The 23,277-nt window shown below is 38.7% G+C and overlaps 2 protein-coding genes across 8 annotated transcripts in view; one reads left to right on the plus strand and one right to left on the minus strand.

The window, feature by feature from the left end:
* The first annotated feature begins 9,414 nt into the window (after positions 1–9,414).
* LOC134743548 (transcription initiation factor TFIID subunit 13) lies at positions 9,415–15,252 on the plus strand. Of its 4 annotated transcripts, XR_010128027.1 has the most exons (6): positions 9,423–9,729; positions 9,904–10,082; positions 10,292–10,449; positions 10,889–10,939; positions 14,688–14,724; positions 15,156–15,245. XR_010128027.1 is itself a non-coding variant. In XM_063677049.1 (5 exons), the coding sequence occupies exons 1-4, from the start codon at positions 9,688–9,690 to the stop codon at positions 14,690–14,692; spliced, it is 384 nt and encodes a 127-aa protein (XP_063533119.1). In that variant the 5' UTR covers positions 9,415–9,687; the 3' UTR covers positions 14,693–14,724; positions 15,156–15,252. The 4 variants fall into 4 exon arrangements, 3 of the variants coding, with proteins under 3 accessions (XP_063533119.1, XP_063533120.1, XP_063533117.1); XM_063677049.1 differs by lacking the exon at positions 10,889–10,939 and having other exon boundaries at positions 9,415–9,729; positions 15,156–15,252; XM_063677050.1 differs by lacking the exon at positions 10,889–10,939 and having other exon boundaries at positions 9,415–9,729; positions 14,688–14,720; positions 15,156–15,252.
* A 1,223-nt stretch (positions 15,253–16,475) lies between these two features.
* Positions 16,476–23,277, minus strand: part of LOC134743569 (uncharacterized) — a 36,831-nt gene continuing 30,029 nt past the window's right edge. For all 4 annotated transcript variants that reach the window (XM_063677087.1, XM_063677088.1, XM_063677086.1 and 1 more), the window contains 4 exons: positions 22,631–22,785; positions 20,932–21,061; positions 19,561–19,742; positions 16,476–18,997 (listed from right to left, as the gene is read on the minus strand). In XM_063677087.1, coding sequence (XP_063533157.1) covers positions 18,882–18,997; positions 19,561–19,742; positions 20,932–21,061; positions 22,631–22,785 — 583 coding nt within the window. In that variant the 3' untranslated portion in view covers positions 16,476–18,881. The remainder of the gene's footprint in view (positions 18,998–19,560; positions 19,743–20,931; positions 21,062–22,630; positions 22,786–23,277) is intronic.

The raw sequence follows: 23,277 nt of genomic DNA on the forward strand, positions 1-23,277 counted from the left end.
TTAAGTGATACTATTGAGTAATAGTACCTTAGAGTTACCAACATAATCGCAAGAATAGACTAGGCTAGACACCTAGGAAAGGCCCGAAGTCAGCGACAGGTGTTGCCACTTCAGGAAGACTACCCAAGAAGTCGGCGGAAATACATGAATCATCGGGACTATCAAGATAACTAAAGAAAAGGAAAAAATTTAGTTACTAAGTGGATTCGACTTTGAAAAGTTATGCGATAATTAATTACCAATTAGACGGTTAGGTAGTTACGTTGTAGCAAACTATACCTAGTGATAAAGAGGTAATATATTTAAGTTTATGAATTTAAGATAAATTGATTGTTTAATATTTTTAAAAGATTAGCACATTCAAAAGGAGTATGATAAGAAGGTAAAAAAGAATCATAATGACTAATTGGTATCTTATAAGAAATATACGCGTAGTAAATGAGAGTTTGTATACTCTTTATTTGCTTCGTGTATCATATTATACCTTTTATCTGGTTCCAAGAAATAGAGTCTATCATCATTTACAAGGAATTAGCTTAGAAAACGTGAGAATTTTCAACAAGAGTTCGAGATTCGTTCCGTATTTGATAAAAATTTAGGGAGAAGTTGAGTCGACTTTGGCAACATTGACTGCTGAACCTTACACTTTACTCGCTTCGCCATTTTAAATTGTTGGTGGCCGGTCCTGATACAGTCGCAAGCTTCCCCAAGAAGGCTCAAAATTTAAAGGTAATTATTGAGAATATTGTAATAAAAGGGGCTCCGACAACGGGGCAAGCGTGTATATATGTAGGATCTTCAAAAATGTGTACATTTACGTTCATAGGTACAGGGAATTCGCCGCCGCCAACCATACCGGACAAGACAACCTCGGATTTGACAAAAACCCCTGATTATACAAAGTTACTCGGACTAGACTATCTCGGTAAGTTTTTAAACATTTTCTTTGTAGTGATAGTACCTTATTCTAAAATATAGGTACAGGATCATCATTTACACCGGCGTGGTCGAGGACAACCATGCGGTGGCCATGATTATTTTAAGGTTAAAACAAAGAAAAGTATTAAATTTAATGAAGTTTCTTTCGTTATTGTGTGAATTACGGGTCTATTTCATCCTTTTATTGAATTGTTTTAACTTTCTAGAAATTTACGAGATGAAATAAGCTTATACGGTATGGTAATAAAGTTCAGTCGTAGAAACTTCTAGAACATGGCGGATCTTAATATTTTCACAAGTTACAGGACCTTTTAGAACATTCTCACGGGTTCTAAGATAGATAGTTCGGTATTTTTCCATTTCATTATACTCTTATTGGAAATTCAAAATACAGTTAACTTCCCTTCTAATTGATCTTATGAGTTCATAAGTAAAGTTTTATTTGAGGTTATTTTGAATAATCACAGATATGGAAAGATTTAGTACCTGTCATTTGAACTAAAATTACTTGAGGGAATTTATACCCAATTTATTTTACATAAATTAGCTACGAAAGGCCAGGTTATGTTATATTATATCATTCATAACAATTGTGCTGTGTATAGATATAAGCTGACACTTTCTTTGCAGGTATTATAATTATAATTATGTGTTCCTGGATTTATTGAATAAGTGTTTCTTTCAAGTGTTCAAATACCAATAAATAATCAAACAAGTGAAGCAAATAAAATAATAATAATTATTTCAAGAGTTCAAGTGGTAGCTAACGTTAACGGTAGATTTTGTATTGTGGTAACAGTGTACAAACGTCATCGTCACTTACTGATTTTAACAAGGCCTCAGGCTTGGCCTGGTGGAACCTATAAATGATATAAAAGAAAGATAGGTCGCCGAGCACATTCATATGTCAGTATGTATGTTATGTTGTTAATCACTTTTATTTTGTCTTCTTTCATGGTAATTTTGAAGGAAACTTTTATTCGATTAAGTCAATGATTTTAATTAGATAAAGTAAATTGGATTCAACTTTATCTCTTTAAGTTTCAAATTTGAAAGGCTTGTAAGGGTCTTTAGTTGAACCTTGATTTCAATATTTGATTTTATTAAAATAAATAATGAATGAAATTACTAAAAAATTAATAAAACTAAATTATTATAAAATAAAATTATTGAGTTAATATCATTAAAATTTTAGATTAAAGGAATTTAGGTTATATAGGTTTGTCTCTGTACTTTACAGGCTTAGACAAGACTAAAGCTTAAACAAAACATCAAAATGGACGACATTCTTTTAAGAAGGCTTAGGCTCATTAACGATAAACTCACTACGGACTTAGAAATAATTCCTGATATAGTAAATTCAGAAAACTTAATGCAGGCTCAAATTGCATACAGTAAATTGGAAGCGTCTCTGAAAAGGCTTGGCGGCGACCTGATAGAATATTTCAGACTAGCTTCGACTCCCGCGTCCGATGAAATCTGCTTAATAAGTGAAGTACAACTTCAAGCCGAGGAGACTTTAGCGGAGCTTAAGGTGAAGATCGACCAAGTGACTTCGACGAACAAACCTTCCGAGAAACTAACAGAACCGAACTCCTCGTGCCGACTTCCTAAACTTCAACTGCCGGTGTACAGCGGGGACGTACTAGCCTGGTGTGAATTCTGGGACGTCTTCAGAAGCAACATCGATTCAAGGAACCTGCCTGAAGTGGACAAGCTATCATATCTTAAGACTTCAGTGGCAGGAGATGCCAAGAAAGCCATTGACGGACTGTCAACTACTAATGCCAACTATGATATCGCAGTTTCGATATTGAAAGAGCGGTTTGGCAAGACGTCTCATTTAATAGATGCACACTATGCTGCACTATATAAGGTTAAGATGGCAAAAGGCTCCGCTGAAGATTGCAGGAAGACATTCAACGAAATTGAGAAGCATCTTAAAATTTTAGAGTCGTTAGGTGAAGATATTAACCACAATCATCTACGATTCATGCTATTGGAGAAATTTCCTTCGGAACTAGTATACGAAATAAAACTAAAAGTTAATGATGAATCTATACAGGAACTCAGAGGCCAGTTAGATAGAATTATCACCGCTAAGGAGGATTCAGAAAGGATCTCGGGCAGGAAACGCCCTCATGAAACGGAAGATAGTACCGTTGGAACTCTTCATATAAACGCAAAACGTGCGAAATACGCAAACCAACCCCAACCACAACACAGTAACCAGAAGAAACAAAACCAACAAGGAGGCTTTGATAGAAGATCGGTGCAGATCAAGAAGTTTATTGGTTTTAAGAAACAGAATAAAGGGAACAGACCGAACCAAACTCAAACTTCAAATAAAGGTCAATCCGAACCTCAGCCAGGCCCCTCTGGAGAGAAGAAAGAATGGGTATGCGTCTTTTGCAAAGGGAATCACTTTAATGACAAATGCACTGAAGCTACTACCTTGGTAGAAAGAAAGAAACGACTAGGAAAACGATGCTTCCTATGTTTTAAGTTAAATCACTTTATGAAAGATTGCAAGATCGGTCGTAAGTGTACCGTTTGCCACGGTGAAGTACTGCATAACCGAGCTTTATGTCCTTTAAATTTTCAGAAGGAAGGCCCGGTGAAGAAACAGTTGTGACTGTCCTAGAAGAGGGTATTACAACGCTCCAAACAGCAATAGTTTATGCAAACCCCTTAGATGATAAAAATAAACAATATAAATATAGACTTCTTTTAGATCCCGGTTCTCAACGCTCCTATGTCACGTTTCAAACGGCCAAAGAATTGAAGCTTCCCGTCGAAGAAGAAAGTCATTTAGTAGTGTTCACCTTTGGTGATGATCCTCCTAAAGAAATACACAGCCCTATAGTTACTCTACAGTTGCTGTCAAGAACAAATAAGAAGATAGTTATACGGGTTAACTGCGTAGAACGTATTTCAAGAGGGTACATACCTAATGTCAAGATGAAGGACTTACCGGAGACATATGTACTAGCGGATGACGGTTCGTTAAGCGGACCAGTACAGATTCTGGTCGGAAACGAGTACTATTGTAACATAACCTATGAGAAGAAAGTACAATTGGACAGTAACCTGTTTCTGATCGACTCTGCCCTTGGTTGGATAATAAGTGGTAGAACAGAATCACAACTTAGTGACGAACCGTACGTAGTGACTTACACTCAGACTTGCATTGAAACGAAGCTTCATCAACCAGACCCACCTCTTTGTGATGCTGACATAAAGAGCCTTTGGGAACTAGAATGTATAGGTATCAGTGATTCCCCAAGAGCAACTAGAGAAGAAGAAGCGATCAAGTATTTCAACGATACTACAGTTAACCTAAATAATCGTTACACGGTAAGCTGGCCTTGGATAACTTATCCACCTGACTTACCTAACAATTTTGGAATGGCCTTTGGTCGCTTATCAAGCTTATTGAAGCGTATGGATCAAGACACGTTACTAGCGTATAGCGATACTTTTAAACAACAATTAGATAAAGGTATAATAGAAATAGTACCTACTTCAAGAATGTCAATGGGTAACCTCGTGCATTACTTACCTTTCCACGGAGTACATCATCGAGGGAAACCTATGAGGATAGTTTATGATGCTAGCTCTAAGAGTAGCAAGGATACGAAAAGTCTGAACGAATGTTTGTACAGAGGACCACTCATGTTAGAAGACCTCACTGGCTTACTTATAAAATTTAGAACCCATCAAATAGGTTTAACCTCAGATATTGAGAAAGCTTTTTTACAGATGGCGTTGCATGAAAAGGATCGTGATGTTACCAGATTCTTGTGGCTCAAAGATACCTCTAAACCGGTATCTCAGGACAACCTACTATACCTTAGATTTTGTAGAGTACCATTCGGCGTCATTTCTTCACCGTTTTTACTTAATGCAACTATCAAACACCACCTGTCCAAAGCGGAAGACCAACAAGTCAAACAGAAAGCGAATGACATATATGTAGATAACTTTGTATCGGGTTCCAACACTACGGATGAAGCGATGGAGCTCTACAGAAACCTAAAAGGGTCTTTTCAAGATATTTCAATGTCACTCAGGGATTGGAGTTCGAATTCTAAGGAATTCATGAAGAAGGTTTCTGATACATATAAAAAAGATAAAGTAAAGGTACTTGGGTTAGAATGGGACATCAAAAGGGATACTCTTCAGTTGAAGCCTAACTTGCAAGAGGAAGCGGTAACAAAAAGAGGAGTATTGAAGACTATCGCATCAATCTACGATCCATGTGGTTATGCTGCACCCTATACCCTAGCGTCTAAACTTTTTCTACAAAGACTTTGGAAGGCTGGAGTATCATGGGACTCACCGTTATCAAGCGAACTAACGGAAGAATGGAACATAATCCGACAGAATTTGAAAGCCATTGGAGAAGTGTCGGTGGACAGATGCTACATAAAGACACCAATGGAAAGGAACTACCAACTACACTGTTTCACAGATGCCTCTCTACAGGCTTATGCAGCATCAGTTTTTTTTAGTTTGCGGTTCAAAGAGAAGTTTCATTATGGGAAAATCCCGTCTGATACCGGTAAAAGACCAGGAGAGTCTCAAGATACCCCGTCTGGAACTTTTAGGAGTACTGATTGGCAGTAGGCTAATAAAGTTCGTTCTTAAGTTTCTTCAGCAGAAGATAGTAAGGCAAGTCTTGTGGACCGACAGCCAGATTGTTGTAGAATGGTGCAAATCTGATAAACTGTTGCCACCCTTCGTTGCCAGGCGGGTAGAAGAGATCAGAAAGAATAAAGATCTGGAGATCAGATACCTTTCAACAGACCTGAATCCAGCAGACGTAGGCACCAGACCCACCTGTTCGAGAGAGGACAGAGAGAAATGGCTGACTGGTCCACAATTTATAGTAGAAGATTCTAAGACGTGGCCAACTACAACTAGCAGTGGACCAACCAGTTCTCTCTTGATTGGGGAGGGTCTTGGAATCCAAGAAGAAGAACCGATGGAAACAGTTGATCCAGACATACCCGATGTTAGTCTGATGGAAACGAGACATAGTGCAACCGCAAAAGAAGTAACCGCACAAGAAAATGATCAGACGCCAGATGATAAGTTTCTAAGGTTGAAAGAAATTCAAGCTGAATACTTTCCTCTAGAGGTAGAAGGAAAAGTAACTAGTTTAAGCTTGAATTTAGGCGTATTTAAAGACATAGATGACTTACTAAGATGTAAAGGTCGTATGAAACATGCAGACTGGTCATTTGATAAACGCTACCCTATACTTATACCGAAAAATTCAGACTTCACCAACGAAACTATAATGAAGATTCATCGAGAAAATATGCATGTTGGCGTGAGTCACACGTTAAGCAAGATAAGGGAAACTTACTGGATACCACAAGGAAGAAGCAAAGTTCAAAATATTTTGAGGAAATGTCCTGAATGTAAGAAACATGACGGAGGGCCATATAAACTACCGGAAACTCCTGCTTTACCGAAAGAGAGGGTTAATTATAGTTCTCCATTTACATACGTTGGCACAGACTACCTGGGACCACTTCTAGTTAACAATGGGAATGGCAGTTGCAAAAGGTGGATTAGCCTCTACACATGTTTAGCTGTAAGAGCCATTCATCTAGAAGTTGTAAAGGACCTAACGGCGGAAGAAGGTTTAATGGCCTTACGTAGAATGATCTCAACAAGAGGAGTACCTTCCTTGATAACGTCTGATAACGCGGCTCACTATAAGTTACTCTCAGAGATTCTTCAGATCCCATACTGCTTAGATAAGGAGATAAGATGGAAATTTATACCACAGTTAGCACCATGGCATGGAGGTTTCTACGAAAGATTGGTCGGTTTAGTTAAGAACTGTATGAAGAAAACTTTACAGAAACATCTATTGAACGACAGCCAGCTCGTTACAGCGGTAAAAGAAATTGAAGCAGTTCTGAACACAAGACCATTAACATACGTGGATTCAGAGCCTGATCATGTACTAAAACCATCAGACTTCCTTACCATGGGAAAGTGTATTACTATGGAAACGTCGAATAAGGATCCTACGTCACAAGGGACGGTGACTAAAGATAACCTAATTAAAGGTTGGAAGAAAGCACAGATAATTCTACGAGAGTTTAAAGAGATGTTTGAGAACAGGTACCTCCTAAATTTGAGAGAAAGATATTCCCACCACCCTAAAGAACCTAGGGACTTCAAAGTTAGAACCGAAGATAGGTCAAATCGTGCAGATTAAAGGTGACACGAGGAATAGGATCAACTGGAAAGTCGGGAAAATAGTATCTTTAAGGGAAAGCGCCGATGGATTATGTAGGGTTGCCACGGTACGAGTAGGAGATACCGAATACACAAGATCTATCACGCATCTCTACCCTTTAGAGATCGAAGAGGGAGAAGAACACTGTAAACAAACATCACCTTATAACGAAAACGCAGAAGAACCTCTGCAGCTTCCTGACCTTCCACCTCCATCTTGCGGGAACGTTGACGTCCAAGACGTTGCTGAGTCTCCTTCTGAACAAAGATTCACTCCAGTAACAGCTAGAGATGATCCAGAAGAAGAAGTTCTACCCTATGCCTCGCCAGTAGAGGAAAGGAGTTCCTTCAAACAAGTAGTAGAGTCTACATCTAGTAAGTTAAACGAGCCTAAGCCTAAGTCTATGTCCGAACCAGAACCACTCGCAGTCGTCGACCCCGAGTATTACGACCACACTGATCCCGAGCTACACCACTTGGAGGAAATTGCGCCAGAAGGACAAGAAGACGAATCAAGACCTAAAAGAGCCGCAGCTCTTCGGGCCCTTGAAAAGATTAAAGAATGGACCAGCAATCTAGTCGCTGTGCTTCTGCCTGAGGCGGGGAGTGTCGCGACAGACGCGAATTTATAACACCCAAGACGAATTTCCTTGCGGCAACACCTAACAGCGCCCTCTAGGTGGAATTGTGGTAAGTTAATCCGATGTGAAGGTTAAAGCAGTAAAAGACAATATGGCGCGTGTGAATGAGCAAGGCGCGCGAGTTCTCGAAAGTGATATAAAGTGAGGAAGTCTACAGCTGTCCAGAATCATCTAAAGCTAAGTATTTTATCTGCTTAGTGGCTCGCAGTGGTGGTATGGTTTCTCTATACGATTATCTCCTTATTTGTTTCGGCTTGCCACGGTCTCCGCCGTGGAAGCAATAAGTTTGTGTGAGTACAACTTGCTACGGTCTCCGCCGTGGAAGTTGTGTGGAGCCCATCTTAGGTAAGGCGGACTAGGTAATTTATAGATTATGTAGGAGAGGGGTGGCTTAGGCTGCTGACGTCTCCTTTATCAATATGTAAGAGTGACCACAACGGTGGCCGACTCTAGGAGTTCTGTGGCCTTGGCTGCTAGGTTCTCCTTTATCCTGTGCAGGAGTGCAGAGATAACTACGGTCGCTTGGTATTCCATTATCAGCACGTATTATGCATGTACTGAGCACACACTTTGCGAAGGGCGGCTACATTGGTAGCTGATATATCCTACATCCGGCCGGGTAAGATGTGGCTCGCTAGTAAAGATGTTATATTTATGTGTGGGGTTAATTGTTAGGAGAATACCATGTTCATAGAGCAATTTCACCCACAGATCTCGGTGCGATAATACAGCCGCCATAAATTAAGCGAAGCAGAGACTGAGGCTCCTCTGGCCCTGGAGTAGAGCAGAGGTCCAGAGAGAGCGAGGATGAAGAAACCTTCATAGTATATGAAGGTATGTATGCTAAGCATTCTATAACTTTTACACCCATAGTAACATTATATTTGTTGCCGCCTTTCCCCTTTTTACGGTCTCATTTATATACCGTAGGCGGCTAGGGGAGAGGCGGCCACAATGCTAGGTCTTTGCTCAAATCCCTGGAATTGTGTTAAATTTTTTGATGGAATTTTATGCCCTGGATGCCAGTCCTTTAAGCCAAATCTCATAGAAAAAGGGGCAAGCTATGATGGCGCCATCTATGCAAACCTTTGACAGTTACCAACCCCATTTGCAAACTTTTGTGTTCGCGTTAGGCTCTCTGACTATTCTATCTTTATTTTTCGCCTGCATACGGCGCATCTAGCAGGAGAAAACAAGCTTCATGGAGTTTTTGGGCCCACATGCTGTTTATACCGTGTTTATTATTCACCCTGCACAAGCGTCTTAACATGCAAATGTGTCTTGCTGCGTGTGCAATGGGGTTGGCAACTGTCAAAGGCTTGCAGAGATAACGCCATCATAGCTTGCCCCTCTTTCTATTTGGCTTAAAGGGCTGGCATCCAGGTCATTAAAAAAACAAAAATTTGACAATTCTAGGGATTGACAGGGCAAGCTATGCTGGCGCCATCTGCTAATTATTTCGACCGGCCAACCCCATTAATTTTGATTCAAGTTAGAAACGCTCCACGTAAACGCTTTCATAACGTCAAGTGTCATAATTCATAATCATAAACCTCTCATAAACGTCCAGTCTGAAATGAAACGTCAAGTCAATATTGTTATTATTCGATATCGCCAAATCGTCGTATTATAGTCGCGGTCGCTGTTCAAGCCATAGAAAATAATTTTTTAGCTATACTTGTAAACACAACAACCTACTTAATTCGTTAAAACAAAATATATCTTAACGAAAGAAGATTTTCGACGATACACAATTACACACCGCAGTGTTGTTGTTAAGAAAGGCTTCGAAGATTGTACAGAAAATTCCTTTTGAAAACGACTTATAACAGACAAATTTATTAAAATGGCTACACCTACTCCTGATGCTCCTGAAAATTTCGACCAGGTTAGATATTATACTTTTGTTATAAAAATAATTAGTGCCAATTTTCATAAAGGAAATAAAGTGGTTTTGAACTTCATATGTACTTGTTATTGTCTACTGATCTGTTGCTGTTAGTAAATTAATTTGTATTTTAGTTTACCTAATTATTGTATGTATTATGACGTGTATCTACAGTTTGATGATGATGAATCCGAGCAGCAACTGGGTTCAACAGGCTCCGGCCGGAAGAGACTCTTCAGCAAAGAGCTGCGTTGCATGATGTATGGGTTTGGGGATGACCAGAATCCTTACACGGAGAGTGTAGACTTTTTGGAGGATTTGGTTATTGAATTTATTACGGAAACCACACACAGGTAAGAATTATTAACTTTTTGGTTGTTGTGTCATGGATAAATAAGTAAGAGAGCCGGGAACAGGGTCTCTGAAAGTGGGGTCCACAGACCCCTCAGGGGTCCGTAGTATGTTTATCAGGGGTCCGCAGTAGGTCAGGCTCATATGTTGTTATTTTAATAAATTTAAATGTTAAATTTCTCAATATGTAGCAAATCACCTAATATTACAGAGCAATGGAGGTAGGAAGAACAGGGAGGGTCCAAGTGGAAGATATTATATTCTTAGTACGGAAAGATCAAAGGAAATATGCCAGAGTCAAGGACCTCCTTACTATGAATGAAGAACTGAAGAAAGCTAGGAAAGCTTTTGATGAAGTTAAATATGTCGGTAAGTAAGCCCAACACTAGTAAAAAAATTGTAAAAAAACAATTTTCTTATGAAATGTTGTTGTTTTGGCTTATTTGAATTAATACATTAACAACCACAACAAAAGTACTATCCAATGAAGCATCCCAATTGTTGCTGTTTAGTGCTCTGTAGAAAACTTTGGTCTTTGAGCACTTATGGGATCAAATCGATTATAATAAATAATTCAGCCTAAATACGTCCCACAGATCTTTCGTCACCAGAAGAGGGCTGGGACTAACCACCCTGGCCCGATGCGGGTTGGCAAACCGGTTAAATGTGTTTTTTAATCCTTATTTACTGTGCAATTTCTGGCATATTTTTGGTGTGGTTGTTTTGATATTGTTTTTTTTTTTTGCAATGACTAGTTTTTTTAAGTACTTGATGTTTGTTTTTATTGCGCAATTTTGTAACCTTATAGAAGACCAACAATAATGATGATGGCGAACAAGAGACAGCTTCTAAGGCTGATGCAAGTAATACGTGTAATTTATTATTGATGCAATGCTTTTGTGTTTGCATGTCCTACTAATGTTATGTTGCATAGTTCATAGATTAGATTGTACAATTAACTTTAAGAATGTCCATAACTTATTACTGATTTTAGGATTTCATAAAACGGCATTCTCAGAGTTACATTATTGATAATAAGTGTAAACTAACATGGGATTACCACCTCATGCGACTAGAAACCCTAAGGCCTGTTTCATGGAAGCTTGTATCTTTGTAATACGTCTTTAAAAAAAAAAACAAAAAAAAAACAACTTCAAGAAGGATGAAATATAATATTATCCTTTTTAAGTATATGCGTTATCAACTGATATGTTTGAATTCGGTGCCAAGCCAAATTTTGAAGCATACCATGATTTTAGCGCGATTCGATAAGAATGCGCCTATATAACTAAGTTGGTCGGTTTATTAATTTTCGAACATTCCATAGCATGCAAGTGTTATCACAGCACATCAACCCCTTATCACTGAACCCCTCAACCCTGAACCACCAACCCTTCAATTCCCCGACCCCTTAACTCCTAACCCTAACCCCCGATCCATCAACTCCTAACCCCTCAGTCCCCGACCCATCCACTCACGCCCATCAACCCCCGTAACCTACCTACACCTACCCCTCACCTCTCAGTCTCTTTGGTCGTTTCCAACAGTACCTGCATCAAAAATAATACACCTAATTATACGAGGGAAGTTCCACATTTCGTCCGTGGTCTTCATCACCGCCTCGCCGCATCGCCTTAGCGCGAGTTTGACATTGATATATTCGCTAGCGTGTGCGTAACTTACTTTCTAATCTTTCTATGCATCTCGCTCGTACTGGCATATTAGTGCGAGCGAGATGTATAAAAAATAAGTTACGAAGACGTTAGCGAATATGTGTTAAACTTATGGTAAGGCTACAGTTACACTACATCAAATTGGTGGTTTTCGGAACACCGAACTTTAGAAAACACCGAAACCACCATATACGTGCCTTTATAAATTGAGGAGCCCTGAATTCCTCATGGATTCCTTCATCAGATAAGACCCAAAAATTACGGAAACACCTTGGAGGTAACTTCTTTCAGACAAAAATAATTACTCAAATCGGATCACGGGTGCTGGACGCTGACCATACTACATCAAAACAATCGTCATCGTCAGGTCCACTCCATCAAATTGGTGGTTTTCGAGAGCAGAATGCTCGAGTATCTTAAGAAAACACCCAAATCACCATTGCCTTTAAAAATTTAAGAGTTCCCTCAATTCCTCATGGATCCCATCATCAGAACTGCACCAGATTAATGTGGGACCACCTTTTTTAAACAAAAAAAGAATTATTCAAATTGGACCACGGGTCTCGGAGTAATCGGTGAACATACATAAAAAAAACAGCCACATCCAAATACAGAACCTCCTCCTTCTGGTTAAGAAGTCGGTTAATAAAAGGAGTTTAAACTAGTGGCTCTATGAGCTGTAGACCTCGCGAGCATACCTTAAAGCCATAGACATAGTATTTACAAGTAGTTATAGACGCGCCACCGAGCGACCGGGGGTAAGAGAAAGAATATTCATATCTTTGTAAAATTTGGGCAGCATAGGATTTTTTCTCTTTCACTTATAAATTTCGGTATTTCGCCATCGCCTCCTACCTATGATGCCACCCGGTCGATGATAAGGACAAAGCATGGCACTATTTTCTCTTTCCTCTTATAGGAATCGCAATAAGACTATCTTTCTCTATCAAAGAGTGTCAGGCCCTTGCTTAAAGCTGAATAAATGTTTTCTTTTCCAAAAAAATAAAAAAAGTTAAAAAAGCAATACGAAATTTAAGTCTGCCATTTCATGTGATGTTGAATAAAAATGTTCTATGTCTATGTCTAAGTAAAACAAAATACAAAAAGTTTTGTCCCAGCATAAAATTGCTGGAGATCGAACCAGGGACCACCCTACTTCAAAGCCACAAAAAGCAAACGTGTGCAAACTGCGCCATGATAGCTCTTAGCTAAGTGTACGAAATTTGGCTATTTATTCTCGAGTACTAACTAAATATCTAAATACCGCCTAAACCAGAAATACAAATTTTCCGCATTTTTTTCCATTTACTTTGTAAACATGTCTCAAAAAGAAAAAAAAACTAATGATATCTATACGACTATTTGTTTAGGCGCGAGCTATCAAGACTCCGCCCTTTTGATAAATTTCCAAAAACCGGATCGACAAAAAAAATCTAATTAATCATAGAATCTGGTTCCCAGAATCAGTTGAGAATTGGGACCTGTAGAGGAGAACATCCGAACATACGAAAGCAAAATGCCCGAGTCAAAACGTACTTCGCTACGCTTCGGTCAAAATACAAGTAACAAGTTTTTATAAAACAGGCCCCTGGAATTATTTGGAATCATGAGTCATGTTTGCATATTTTACACAATTGTAATTGGTAGACCAAAATAGTAGTATTGTAGTAAAGCTTTTTGTAATTTGTTCTAACAGTCGCCACGCCACCATTGTGTAAATCTGTAAAATATTAAGACACAAAACAACATAGTTCCAGTTCCCAATAGCAATAAGGGTTCTAAAGGAGCCCACTATCAGTCCGCCGGACGATATCGGCCTGTCAGTTGTTCGGAACTGTCAATTTTTAGGGTTCCGTACCCAAAGGGTAAAAACGGGACCCTATTACTAAGACTCCGCTGTCCGTCTGTCTGTCTGTCACCAGGCTGTATCTCATGAACCGTGATAACAATACAGTTGAAATTTTCACAGATGATGTGTATTTCTGTTGCCGCTATAACAACAGATACTAAAAAGTACGGAACCCTCTGTGGGCGAGTCCGACTCGCACTTGGCTGGTTTTTTGTTCTAACTGACAGGCCGATGTCGTCCGGCGGACTGATAGTCAGTGGGCCCCTTCAACATACCAAAGCACAGTGTGTGAAATTCTCAGGTAAAATATACCACTTTGTACCTATGTATGTTGGCAATAAGGATGATTTCTGGGGCCTATTGCATAATAAAATAATTATTAATTAGCTTCTATTTTATTTTTGTAGCTTGTGTTTTACATACAAAATCACTAATAGTATTAGCCTGTGTTTTATTAGAGAATAGGCCGCTGGTTGTATCTTTATGAAACATAGCACCTAACTGACAACCAACAAGTCGGTATTTTTTTTTTAGAATAGCCACCTTGCGAGGAACGCGCGAAGCAGCTCGGTCTGTGAATACCTACGTCTCACGCCGGAAGCAAACATACGCGCGGCCAGGTTGCCTCGGGCGAGGCATGTCTTCACAGACCGTGCTGCTTGCGTGGCAATTTTCTCGCGGGGCGACTCGCTCTATGTGGACCCGCCTAACGACACATTTGTAGCTAATGTTGTGCAATACATGGTTTCGCACTTGTAGCTTAATTAAATAAGTTGATTTATATGAATCTATTGTAGGTAATTATTACCCATCTGTTTTTCATTTGAATGAATGTCAGTCAGCCATCAAATTACATCCCAACATATGTGTCGCTTAACTTCAAACTCGGGTAAATCCAACTGTCAGATTATGCGATTTTGGTATTAAGAAAAGGTAATAGGGCAGATATTTCCTATGAGGGTCGAATGGATTTACCCGAGTTTAAAGTTAAGCGACTCATATCTTCTTGTCTCTGTCAGAATTGTGTCGCTTAACTACATGAGCGTGTAACCTATGTGATATTCATTTAATTCCTTTATTTTCAGAATGAAGAACCAAGACATGATTAGTTATGTAATGTGAGTATATATTGTAAAAAATGTCCCTTTTTTATACGTGACTATTACATAATTATATTTATTTTATACTTTCACATAAAATTGACGCAAGACAAAAATGTTTAAAGACCTGTAGGTACTGTACTCTCAATTGGAGTTAGAGGACCGCTTTTTTTGTGGTCCTTATGTAGTTGCATTAAGGTTAGTTTTATCAGTTACCAGTGTGGGCGATGATATGTGTGCGAATAATACCTACAAGCGAAGATGTGAGCCACTGTACTCATTCTCCCCTATATGTGGCATTCTCAATCAAAAGTCGTTTTTGTCGCTTACCATAAATACGAAATTTGCTTGTATCTTTATACAAATAACCTGTCAAAGCATCCTTATGGCGAGCGACAATGTGGCACCTTTTGATTGAGAACGTCACATATATCTATTTTTTATTTGTTGCAGATTTTATATCAAGCTGTGTTATGCTGAAGTTGAAGCAAGAGGGTATATAAGGATAGGATCAGATACGTCATACGTCGGTTAGCATAGCAAATAATACAAGTAATAATAAAGTAATTTGTACATTCACCTTGTGGTTTCTTTGTTATACATATATTTAACAATTTATTAAGTATTATGATTAAGAACGCTAGTCTAGACAAAAAAAAATATCAGACATAGTTCGAATTCATTTAATGTGCGTTCATTACAAAACAAATAACACATGATAAAATTATAGGTAATTATGGATAACACAAATATACAAACAAACATTTAAATTATACAAACAGGTCTTTAATGAGGGTTACCCATTGATTGGCATCACAAATACCAGACATTGGTAACCAAATTTTGCAGGATTTTAATCATTATTATCTTAAAATAAGGCTGATCATTTTATAGCGGTGCAAACGACAGGCATATTTACCCTAGCTGGCAATACTGCAAATAAAAATGCAAATTAATACTACACAATATAACCAAAGTAGGCAATGAACAAGAGCTGTTTAAATTCACAAAATTACATAAATAATTGTAAAATGGCTTAGTCTTATAAATAACTAATACATGTTTAAGTAAATCTATTCGTATGCAAGTAAACTGTGTAAAATCTAATTCTATTAAAACTACGTAATGTGTCAAACAACAGTTATACTTATATGTAGATATAAATAATTTCAAAAAGGTTTTCACAATTCAGGCGACTAGACCTGGTTAATTTAACGAAACAGCCATGTACTTAACTTTGGTTATTAATAATTTACTTCACAACTTGTCTAAATATTATTTAATTAGGCATAATACGGTTTTTAATATAGGCCATTATGGCGGGCAGTAATCACATCTACAGTTAAATCCTAACGAAGATTAAGCTCTGAAAGAGTAATGTTCCGACAAAGACACACAATAATAATAAAACATTACACTGCATACATTTCAACCTGTATAATATTGTGCTCGTGACCTTAATATTAAAAGTCCTATAGTAAAAACTATCCTACCTCTATAAACGGAACAAACTATTAAATATTTACTCAATATATTAAATATGGATTTACAGGTCTTACCTTGCAATTCATAATTTTATTTACCTTTGGTAACATAGTTTTGTAAACTCTTTCACTACTATTGTCATATTTGTGACAATGTGTATAATGTAATTTGTAAAACGTAAATTTGCGAAGTACTTCAAGACAATATTATATTATCGAAATAAATTAAATGGTCAACAGTAGGTACAGATAATGGTAATTTTACAGTTAAATTATGCATTAATAATAATAGAGAGGCATACTATGCTTAGTACAAAATCAAACGTTAACTTTAACTGTTTTCTCTTTGCTTCGACAAATATAAAATTATGTTAGTAGAGTGAAGTAATCGTGATAATGGAAAGTAGAAGAAATAATCACCAACTCTTTATTTAAGCAACTCCACTGTACGAGTTCACTATCACGATTAGCTGTCCAGAAAGTACGGAGCAAATTATGAATAGCTTTTTGGCAATGGAAGTTCCAACTTGAGCTGCACATTTGACACACTCTTATGGCAACAGCATCTGCCTGGTCACAATAAATATACTTAAAATGGAGTCTTGATCCTCCAATCTACGAAATCTCACTGAAAAGTGTATACAATTTAGTACTTGAACTTTCACAGTCCACATTAAAAAATCTTAGATCAGATAAAACATTTTATATGTAAATTTTCATAACAGCCAAATTTAAGGCAAGTAATCCTGTAAATTAATTTACTAGTCTAAAGACTTAAGTAAATTTTCTTGATACTATTGTAACTTTATAGTCATTGACAATATAATTCTAATCTAGGCAAAACTATCTTAAGTAGTTGGCTTATAATTTTAGGCATAACGTGAATGTCTAATATTTGATTTTGATCTAAAAAAAGGACACTTAGGACAAGAAATTTCATACATTGACCCGCCTGATGTTCCTATCTCTATCGCACGCGCTTGCTGTCCCGCTCGCACAGTGTCATTGACCGCCGGCAATACATTGCGTTTTAGAATAAACTTTACAATAGAATACACTTTAGTGTAATGAAAGTACACAAGTTATTTTTAAAAGTTGCTGAACAAATGTTGGTCAGTTTGAGGAGTACAGCCTACAGCCTAATTTATTGCTCCTGTTACAGGAAACACCCGGTATAATTACGCGCGTTCGTATTACTTCAATGTTCTGCTACCAGAGTGCAGCACTAATAAGCCCCTTTAGTAAACCATAGAGTAACTTATACGTACCTACTGTACCTTTTTAACAGGTTTTTGACAAGTTTTCAGAGCTAATAAAGTATGACATTGATGCATCAAGGCGGTTTGTTTACAGTGGACATACCGGGAAACGCGAATCCGAAATTTCGCTATCTGCCTCTTTATCGCTCGAATATGCAAGTGACAGAGATGGTAAATAACGAAATTTTAATTTTCTTGTTTCGCGATAGATCTTCAGATTGTGGTAGTGGCGCCCCCTACGCAGAGTTTCGCGTAATATTCCCTATTCCTTGTCCTAAGTGTCCTTTCTATATCATCTTATTTAGGGGTATATTATGGGAATGTCAATAAATACTAGAAAGGTAGTGTAATAAACACTTTAAACATTCAGTCAGCGAAGGAAGAGCCTTTAGTTATAATTTATTACTAGGGCAGTGGTGAAATAGGATTATCTACTAGCGTTGATCCTAACAGTAATGCTTTAAATTAGTTCATAAAATAAAATAAAATAAAGCACAGATAGTGAAAGCCCTCACATGGCCACCTTGCCAGGATTCATGTAATGTAAAGACGCACAATCGTTCATGCATTTATACCATTCTACGATGTGACTGTATGCTAGGCTTTATAATGAGAAGAGAGGGTATGAGTGGGTTGCACCAAACCGTCTGTCACCGTTAGAACGTTTGCGAAATTGTATTGTACGGTAAATTTCATTGTTAACTGCCGAGTGACGTTGATCAGTCCGCTAATTGTGGTTGGTGCAACTGGCATTAAGTCCGTCGGTTATGGTTGGTGCAATTGGCCTTATGGGTATGGGTAGAGTACCTACTAGAGATGCAACGGATAGTTGTTTCGTCGGATACCGGATGTTCGGCCTGACCATCGGCCAAATATCCGGCCGACGGAACTATACTACATTTCGGTTTTTCATGTGCGCATTGTGCAGGTTTTTATCTGTTTCGTAGTGAACGTTCGCATGGACTCATTTTTAGGATCGAAATGTGTGCGCGAGCAAGTGAGTGGAATGTTTAAATAATTTTAAAATAATAAAAGAGTACGATTATGACCGTGACTGTTTCTTAAATCCAATTTGTTTACTCCGAAATCAAGCAGTTACTATCTGGTATCCGGTCGGATAAAACGCGTAGCTAATTTGAAGTGGGAATGGGCTGGTCATATAGCACGGAAGACCGATTCGTGGAGCAAACGACTACTCGAGTGGCGACCATGGGAGGAAGAGCGTCCTCAAAGTAGACCCCAGATGCGCTGGGACGACGACATTAAGAAGACTGTGGGGAAACAGTGGCTCCAAGTCGCGCAGAATCGCGACGAATGGCGCAAAATGAAGGAGGCCTACACCCAAAGGGTAGAAAAAGGCTAAAGAGAGAGAGAGAGATCCGGTCGGAGTGTAGATCACTATCCGGTGCATCTGTAGTAAAAGTAAGGTTAATGGGTTAGTCCGTCGGTGGGTCCATGGCGGCCACTATGGCCTTCATGACGGCGGCGGCGGCCAGCGCGGCGTGCGGCTGCCACTCCTTGCCGCGCGTGCCGTCGCGGTAGTCGGATATACCTGTAATAATGTCAACCTTTACTAACTCAACATACAACTAGGGAACGAATCTAATTATTTTATGAAATATTTTTGAGTTGTTTTTTTAACGTAAACCTCAACTATAGCCTATAGCTCCCAACTATGGCCACCGGTGGACTTTGTACACTTTTTCTTTAGTGTGTGAAATCTGACTAGGTATTTCAGTTAACTCGACATGTTCTAGGTGACTATGCAATAAGCCCAATCGAAAATTCTATTAGGTACTAAGAGAATAAAAGTGCTTACTATTCAGTTTAGTAAATCTCTGCCAACTTATCTCGGTCTAACTCTGTCTAATGTTTGGCAAATAAATTAGCTCTCTTCAAAAGAGGGTTTGAATTGATGTCGTTCCTGACATACACGACAAAGACGTACGGAATAATGCCGTCGGTCAAACCGAATTGTCAGTAAACAAGAACAAAAAAAACTACATACTCATCCTTTTCTTTCGGGTGCTAGTAGGTACTAGTATAAGACAAAGATAGTATGATTCCCTCCGTCTATGTTTGGTATGAGACAGTCCTTTGAGAAAGTATAGTTACCCCTGATGGAGACGAAGCAGTCCTTCCTGTTGCCCTTGACGGAGTCGAGCACGGCGTCGAGCTCGCAGTCGTAGGCGTGCGCGCGCGCGTGCGCCGCGAAGGCCGCGCGCGCCTCGCCCGAGCACGACACCGCGCGCCCGCCCGCCACCGGCGCGCAGTGCACGCGCAGACCGCCGCGGTCTCTGCAACCGTTCATGCGTGCATCAGACAAATGTGAACGCAACCATATTAAATGTATCAAACCAAGGGCCTGACACTCTTTGATATCGATCGATTCCTATAGGAGGAAAGAGAAAACAGTGCCATGCTTTGTTCTTATCACCGACCGGGTGGCATCCTAGGTAGGAGGCGATGGCGATATACCGAAATTTATAAGAGTGAAAGAGAAAAAATCCTATGCTGCCCAAATTTTATATGAATATTCTTTCCCTTACCCCCTTCTGTAAATACTATGTCTATGTATGAAACCGATATGCGTCACGACACAACACAACACGACACGTCAGACAAATGTGAACCGGGCTTAAAACGACAGTCAAGACGGATGCAAGGCGAAAAAATCAAAGATACATAAATCTTAAACAATTGTGTAATAAATTGACAAACTACATGTGTAAGATATACGACTCGTGTGATAAAGATAGGTATAGGTGGTAGTTATATTTTGTGCCTAGTTTACTTACAATTTTATTAGAAATAAAACTTTGATATCATGGAGATTTCTTTATTTATTTCATTGCATGTTTGAGAAAAGCACTATACATACCTCGGCGTGAAAAGGGGTTGTCGGCCTCATAACTATCCGTCTATGCGTATTCGGCCGGCAACCCCTTCCTTCCCAGCCTCTGTAGTAATGTACTATTTTGGGCCTGTATTGCTAAAAAAATCCGAAAGACACGAGATTCAACGCCGCGCGCACGCCCTACTTAGTAAGCTTTAGGTACTTTAGGCAATTTAGCTGTCAAAACTACGACAAGTACAACATTTTGAACTTCTTGACTTGGTATCGGAGGGAGACCTCGATGAAGGCTCTGTTACCAACGTCCTTGGGTTTTCATCGATTTTTGACAAGTTTTGAACCGTTACTCCTACATTTGCACTACAGATAGAATTATAAGACAAACGGCTATCGGTTCTTCAATCTCAATTTTTGTTCGCCGGATTTAGAAAGAAATTAATACTTATTTTGCTGATGATTTTTTTAAACATAGTCTAAAAACACTTATTTCGTAACTCGATTGCTTTGAAGGATCTTACATATACGAAATTTACATATTTGGGTTCACCTTCGACGTCTCTAAAAACTGGTCAGAGATTTTAACTTTAAACTAATTAAGACAAAAGTTATGGCCAGAAAATCAGTTCACTTACACTTGGTCGCCGCTGGGAGCGGGATGCGAGACCTCAATGAAGGCTCCGTTGCCGACGTCCATGGTGAGGCGGTCCGAACCGCCAACGGGCGCCTCCCAGCGTCCTGGTACGCCTTGCAGTCGTTCCAACCCTGAAATGAGTCAATAGGGTAGTTGACACATGCATAACAAAATCTAGTGAAATAGATAGAAAATGAGCAATTTATCACAGTAAATTGGAAACTTAAAAAATATATGGGAATAAAAAAAAACAAGTCCTCAGTTTCCAAAAACTGAGTTGTTTTAAACTATCAACTTTTTTTTAAACTATCAAATAGGAAAAAAATAACGGTACCATTCAATTCCTTACATATAAACGCAACATTTCATCGATAAAAATCGCAATTTCCTTGTTTTCTATACATCGAAACGGCTTCTAAGCAGTGACACAGTGACGTCACGATGTGTTGCCATTTTGTAAGAGCGTTTGCTCAGTAAAGTGCGGGTGCCAGACTTTGACCATCATTTGTGACTTTTGTATTGCTTTAAGACAATGGGTCCCATACAGACATTAGATCCTGAGTACCCAGTGCATATTCCCACTACTCATCCTGTTACCTGTTAGGTAAACAGTTTAATTGCACCCAGTGATTTGTGAACTTGTTGTCCTCAAGAATTTATGATCTCTTCTGTACTTTTTAGGGTTCCGTACCCAAAGGGTAAAAACGGGACCCTATTACTAAGACTCCGCTGTCCGTCTGTCACCAGGCTGTATCTCATCAACCGTGATAGATAGACAGTTGAAATTTTCACAGATGATGTATTTTGATGCCGCTATAACAACAAATACTAAGGGACGGTTTTTTATCTTTCTGTTCTTTTTTAAAATTAGTTTTCATAACGGAAACTTCCTTAACATCTTTTGTAACAATAAATAAATAAATATTATAGGACATTCTTACACAGATTGACTAAGTCCCACAGTAAGCTCAAGAAGGCTTGTGTTGTGGGTACTCAACTACTCAGATAACGATATATATAATATACAAATACATAAATAAATAGAAAACACCCAAGACTCAGGAACAAATACCTGTGCTCATCACACAAATAAATGCCGTTACCGGGATTCGAACCCAGGACCAGGAACAATGTTTTATTATAGTTAATACAATTAAGCAGTTACATCATAATCATAATCATTTATTCATAATATTACATTGAATAAAAGTTGATTATATATAGGTAATAATCATTAATATAATTAATTTTAATAATTATACCATCCTGTTTCCTGTTAGGTTTTACATTTTGTAAGTGTATGAATCAGCTTTATTATGTTATTAGCCGTTAGTATATGGGATCAAACTTTGAAAGAGGAAATCGAGGAATCTGCTTCCCTTATAAATTGAAATCCTTCCGAATATCATGTGATAATAAAAGTATGGTGCTTGGTCTGTTTCCGGAAGATATTTGTGAACCTGTGTTTAGGGTTCCGTACCTCAAAGGAAACAACGGAATTCTTATGGCCACTTTGTTGTCCGTCCGTCGGCCCTTCCGTCTGTCTATCAATTCTTTATCTCGGGACGAAAAGTGTATTTAACCACCAAACAAGTCATAGTGAAAACCCCTGATGTAATGCGTTAATAACGCCCCTATGACAATTGGTCGTCAACTGTACAATGTTTGGTATGCATATTCGTATTAAAAATGTTTCCCACCTTCATTGACGTAGGAGTCCCAAGGCGCGTGCGCCCGCATCAGCCGCATTGCGATGTCTTGAAGCAAGAAACTGTCCGGCTTATATGGCTTCACTTCGTAGTCCCAACCGCCTTTCTCGTTGCGCTCCGCCTTCTCACAGAACACGTAAACACTCCTGTGAATGGAAAAAGTATAAACATTAACCGTCAAAGTGATAAAAACAGAAAACTAACGATACATTGAATTTACTTTCAAAAATTAACGAAAGGAACATAATCAGACTGATTCAAACAGTAGGTAGACAAATCCAAATGAGAAGTAGATTATGATGAATTATATAATGTGGTGTCTAGTGAGTAGGCGTTACTCACAGTAAATGACGAAAGCCGACGTCATCAGAAATAGGGTCGATTAGGCATTCCATCTCGTTGCTGCATATTCTACGGTAGAACTACCCCATCTGCCCCATCATGTATTATAGCCGCAACAACTATAGGTATAGTAATATCAGTTTGTATTAGGAATTTATTGAGCAAGCATTACGGTAGCATGCGTGGTACGGTAGATCAGCTACCTAGTACTAGCTTTCCGATAATTCTTTATCGATATTGTAAAGTACTGATTTGGGCAGGATGATGTATTGAGACGAGTTACAAGATACATTTAT

This window comes from Cydia strobilella, chromosome 8, assembly GCF_947568885.1.
Source record: "Cydia strobilella chromosome 8, ilCydStro3.1, whole genome shotgun sequence".
NCBI classification, from domain to species: Eukaryota; Metazoa; Arthropoda; class Insecta; order Lepidoptera; family Tortricidae; genus Cydia; species Cydia strobilella.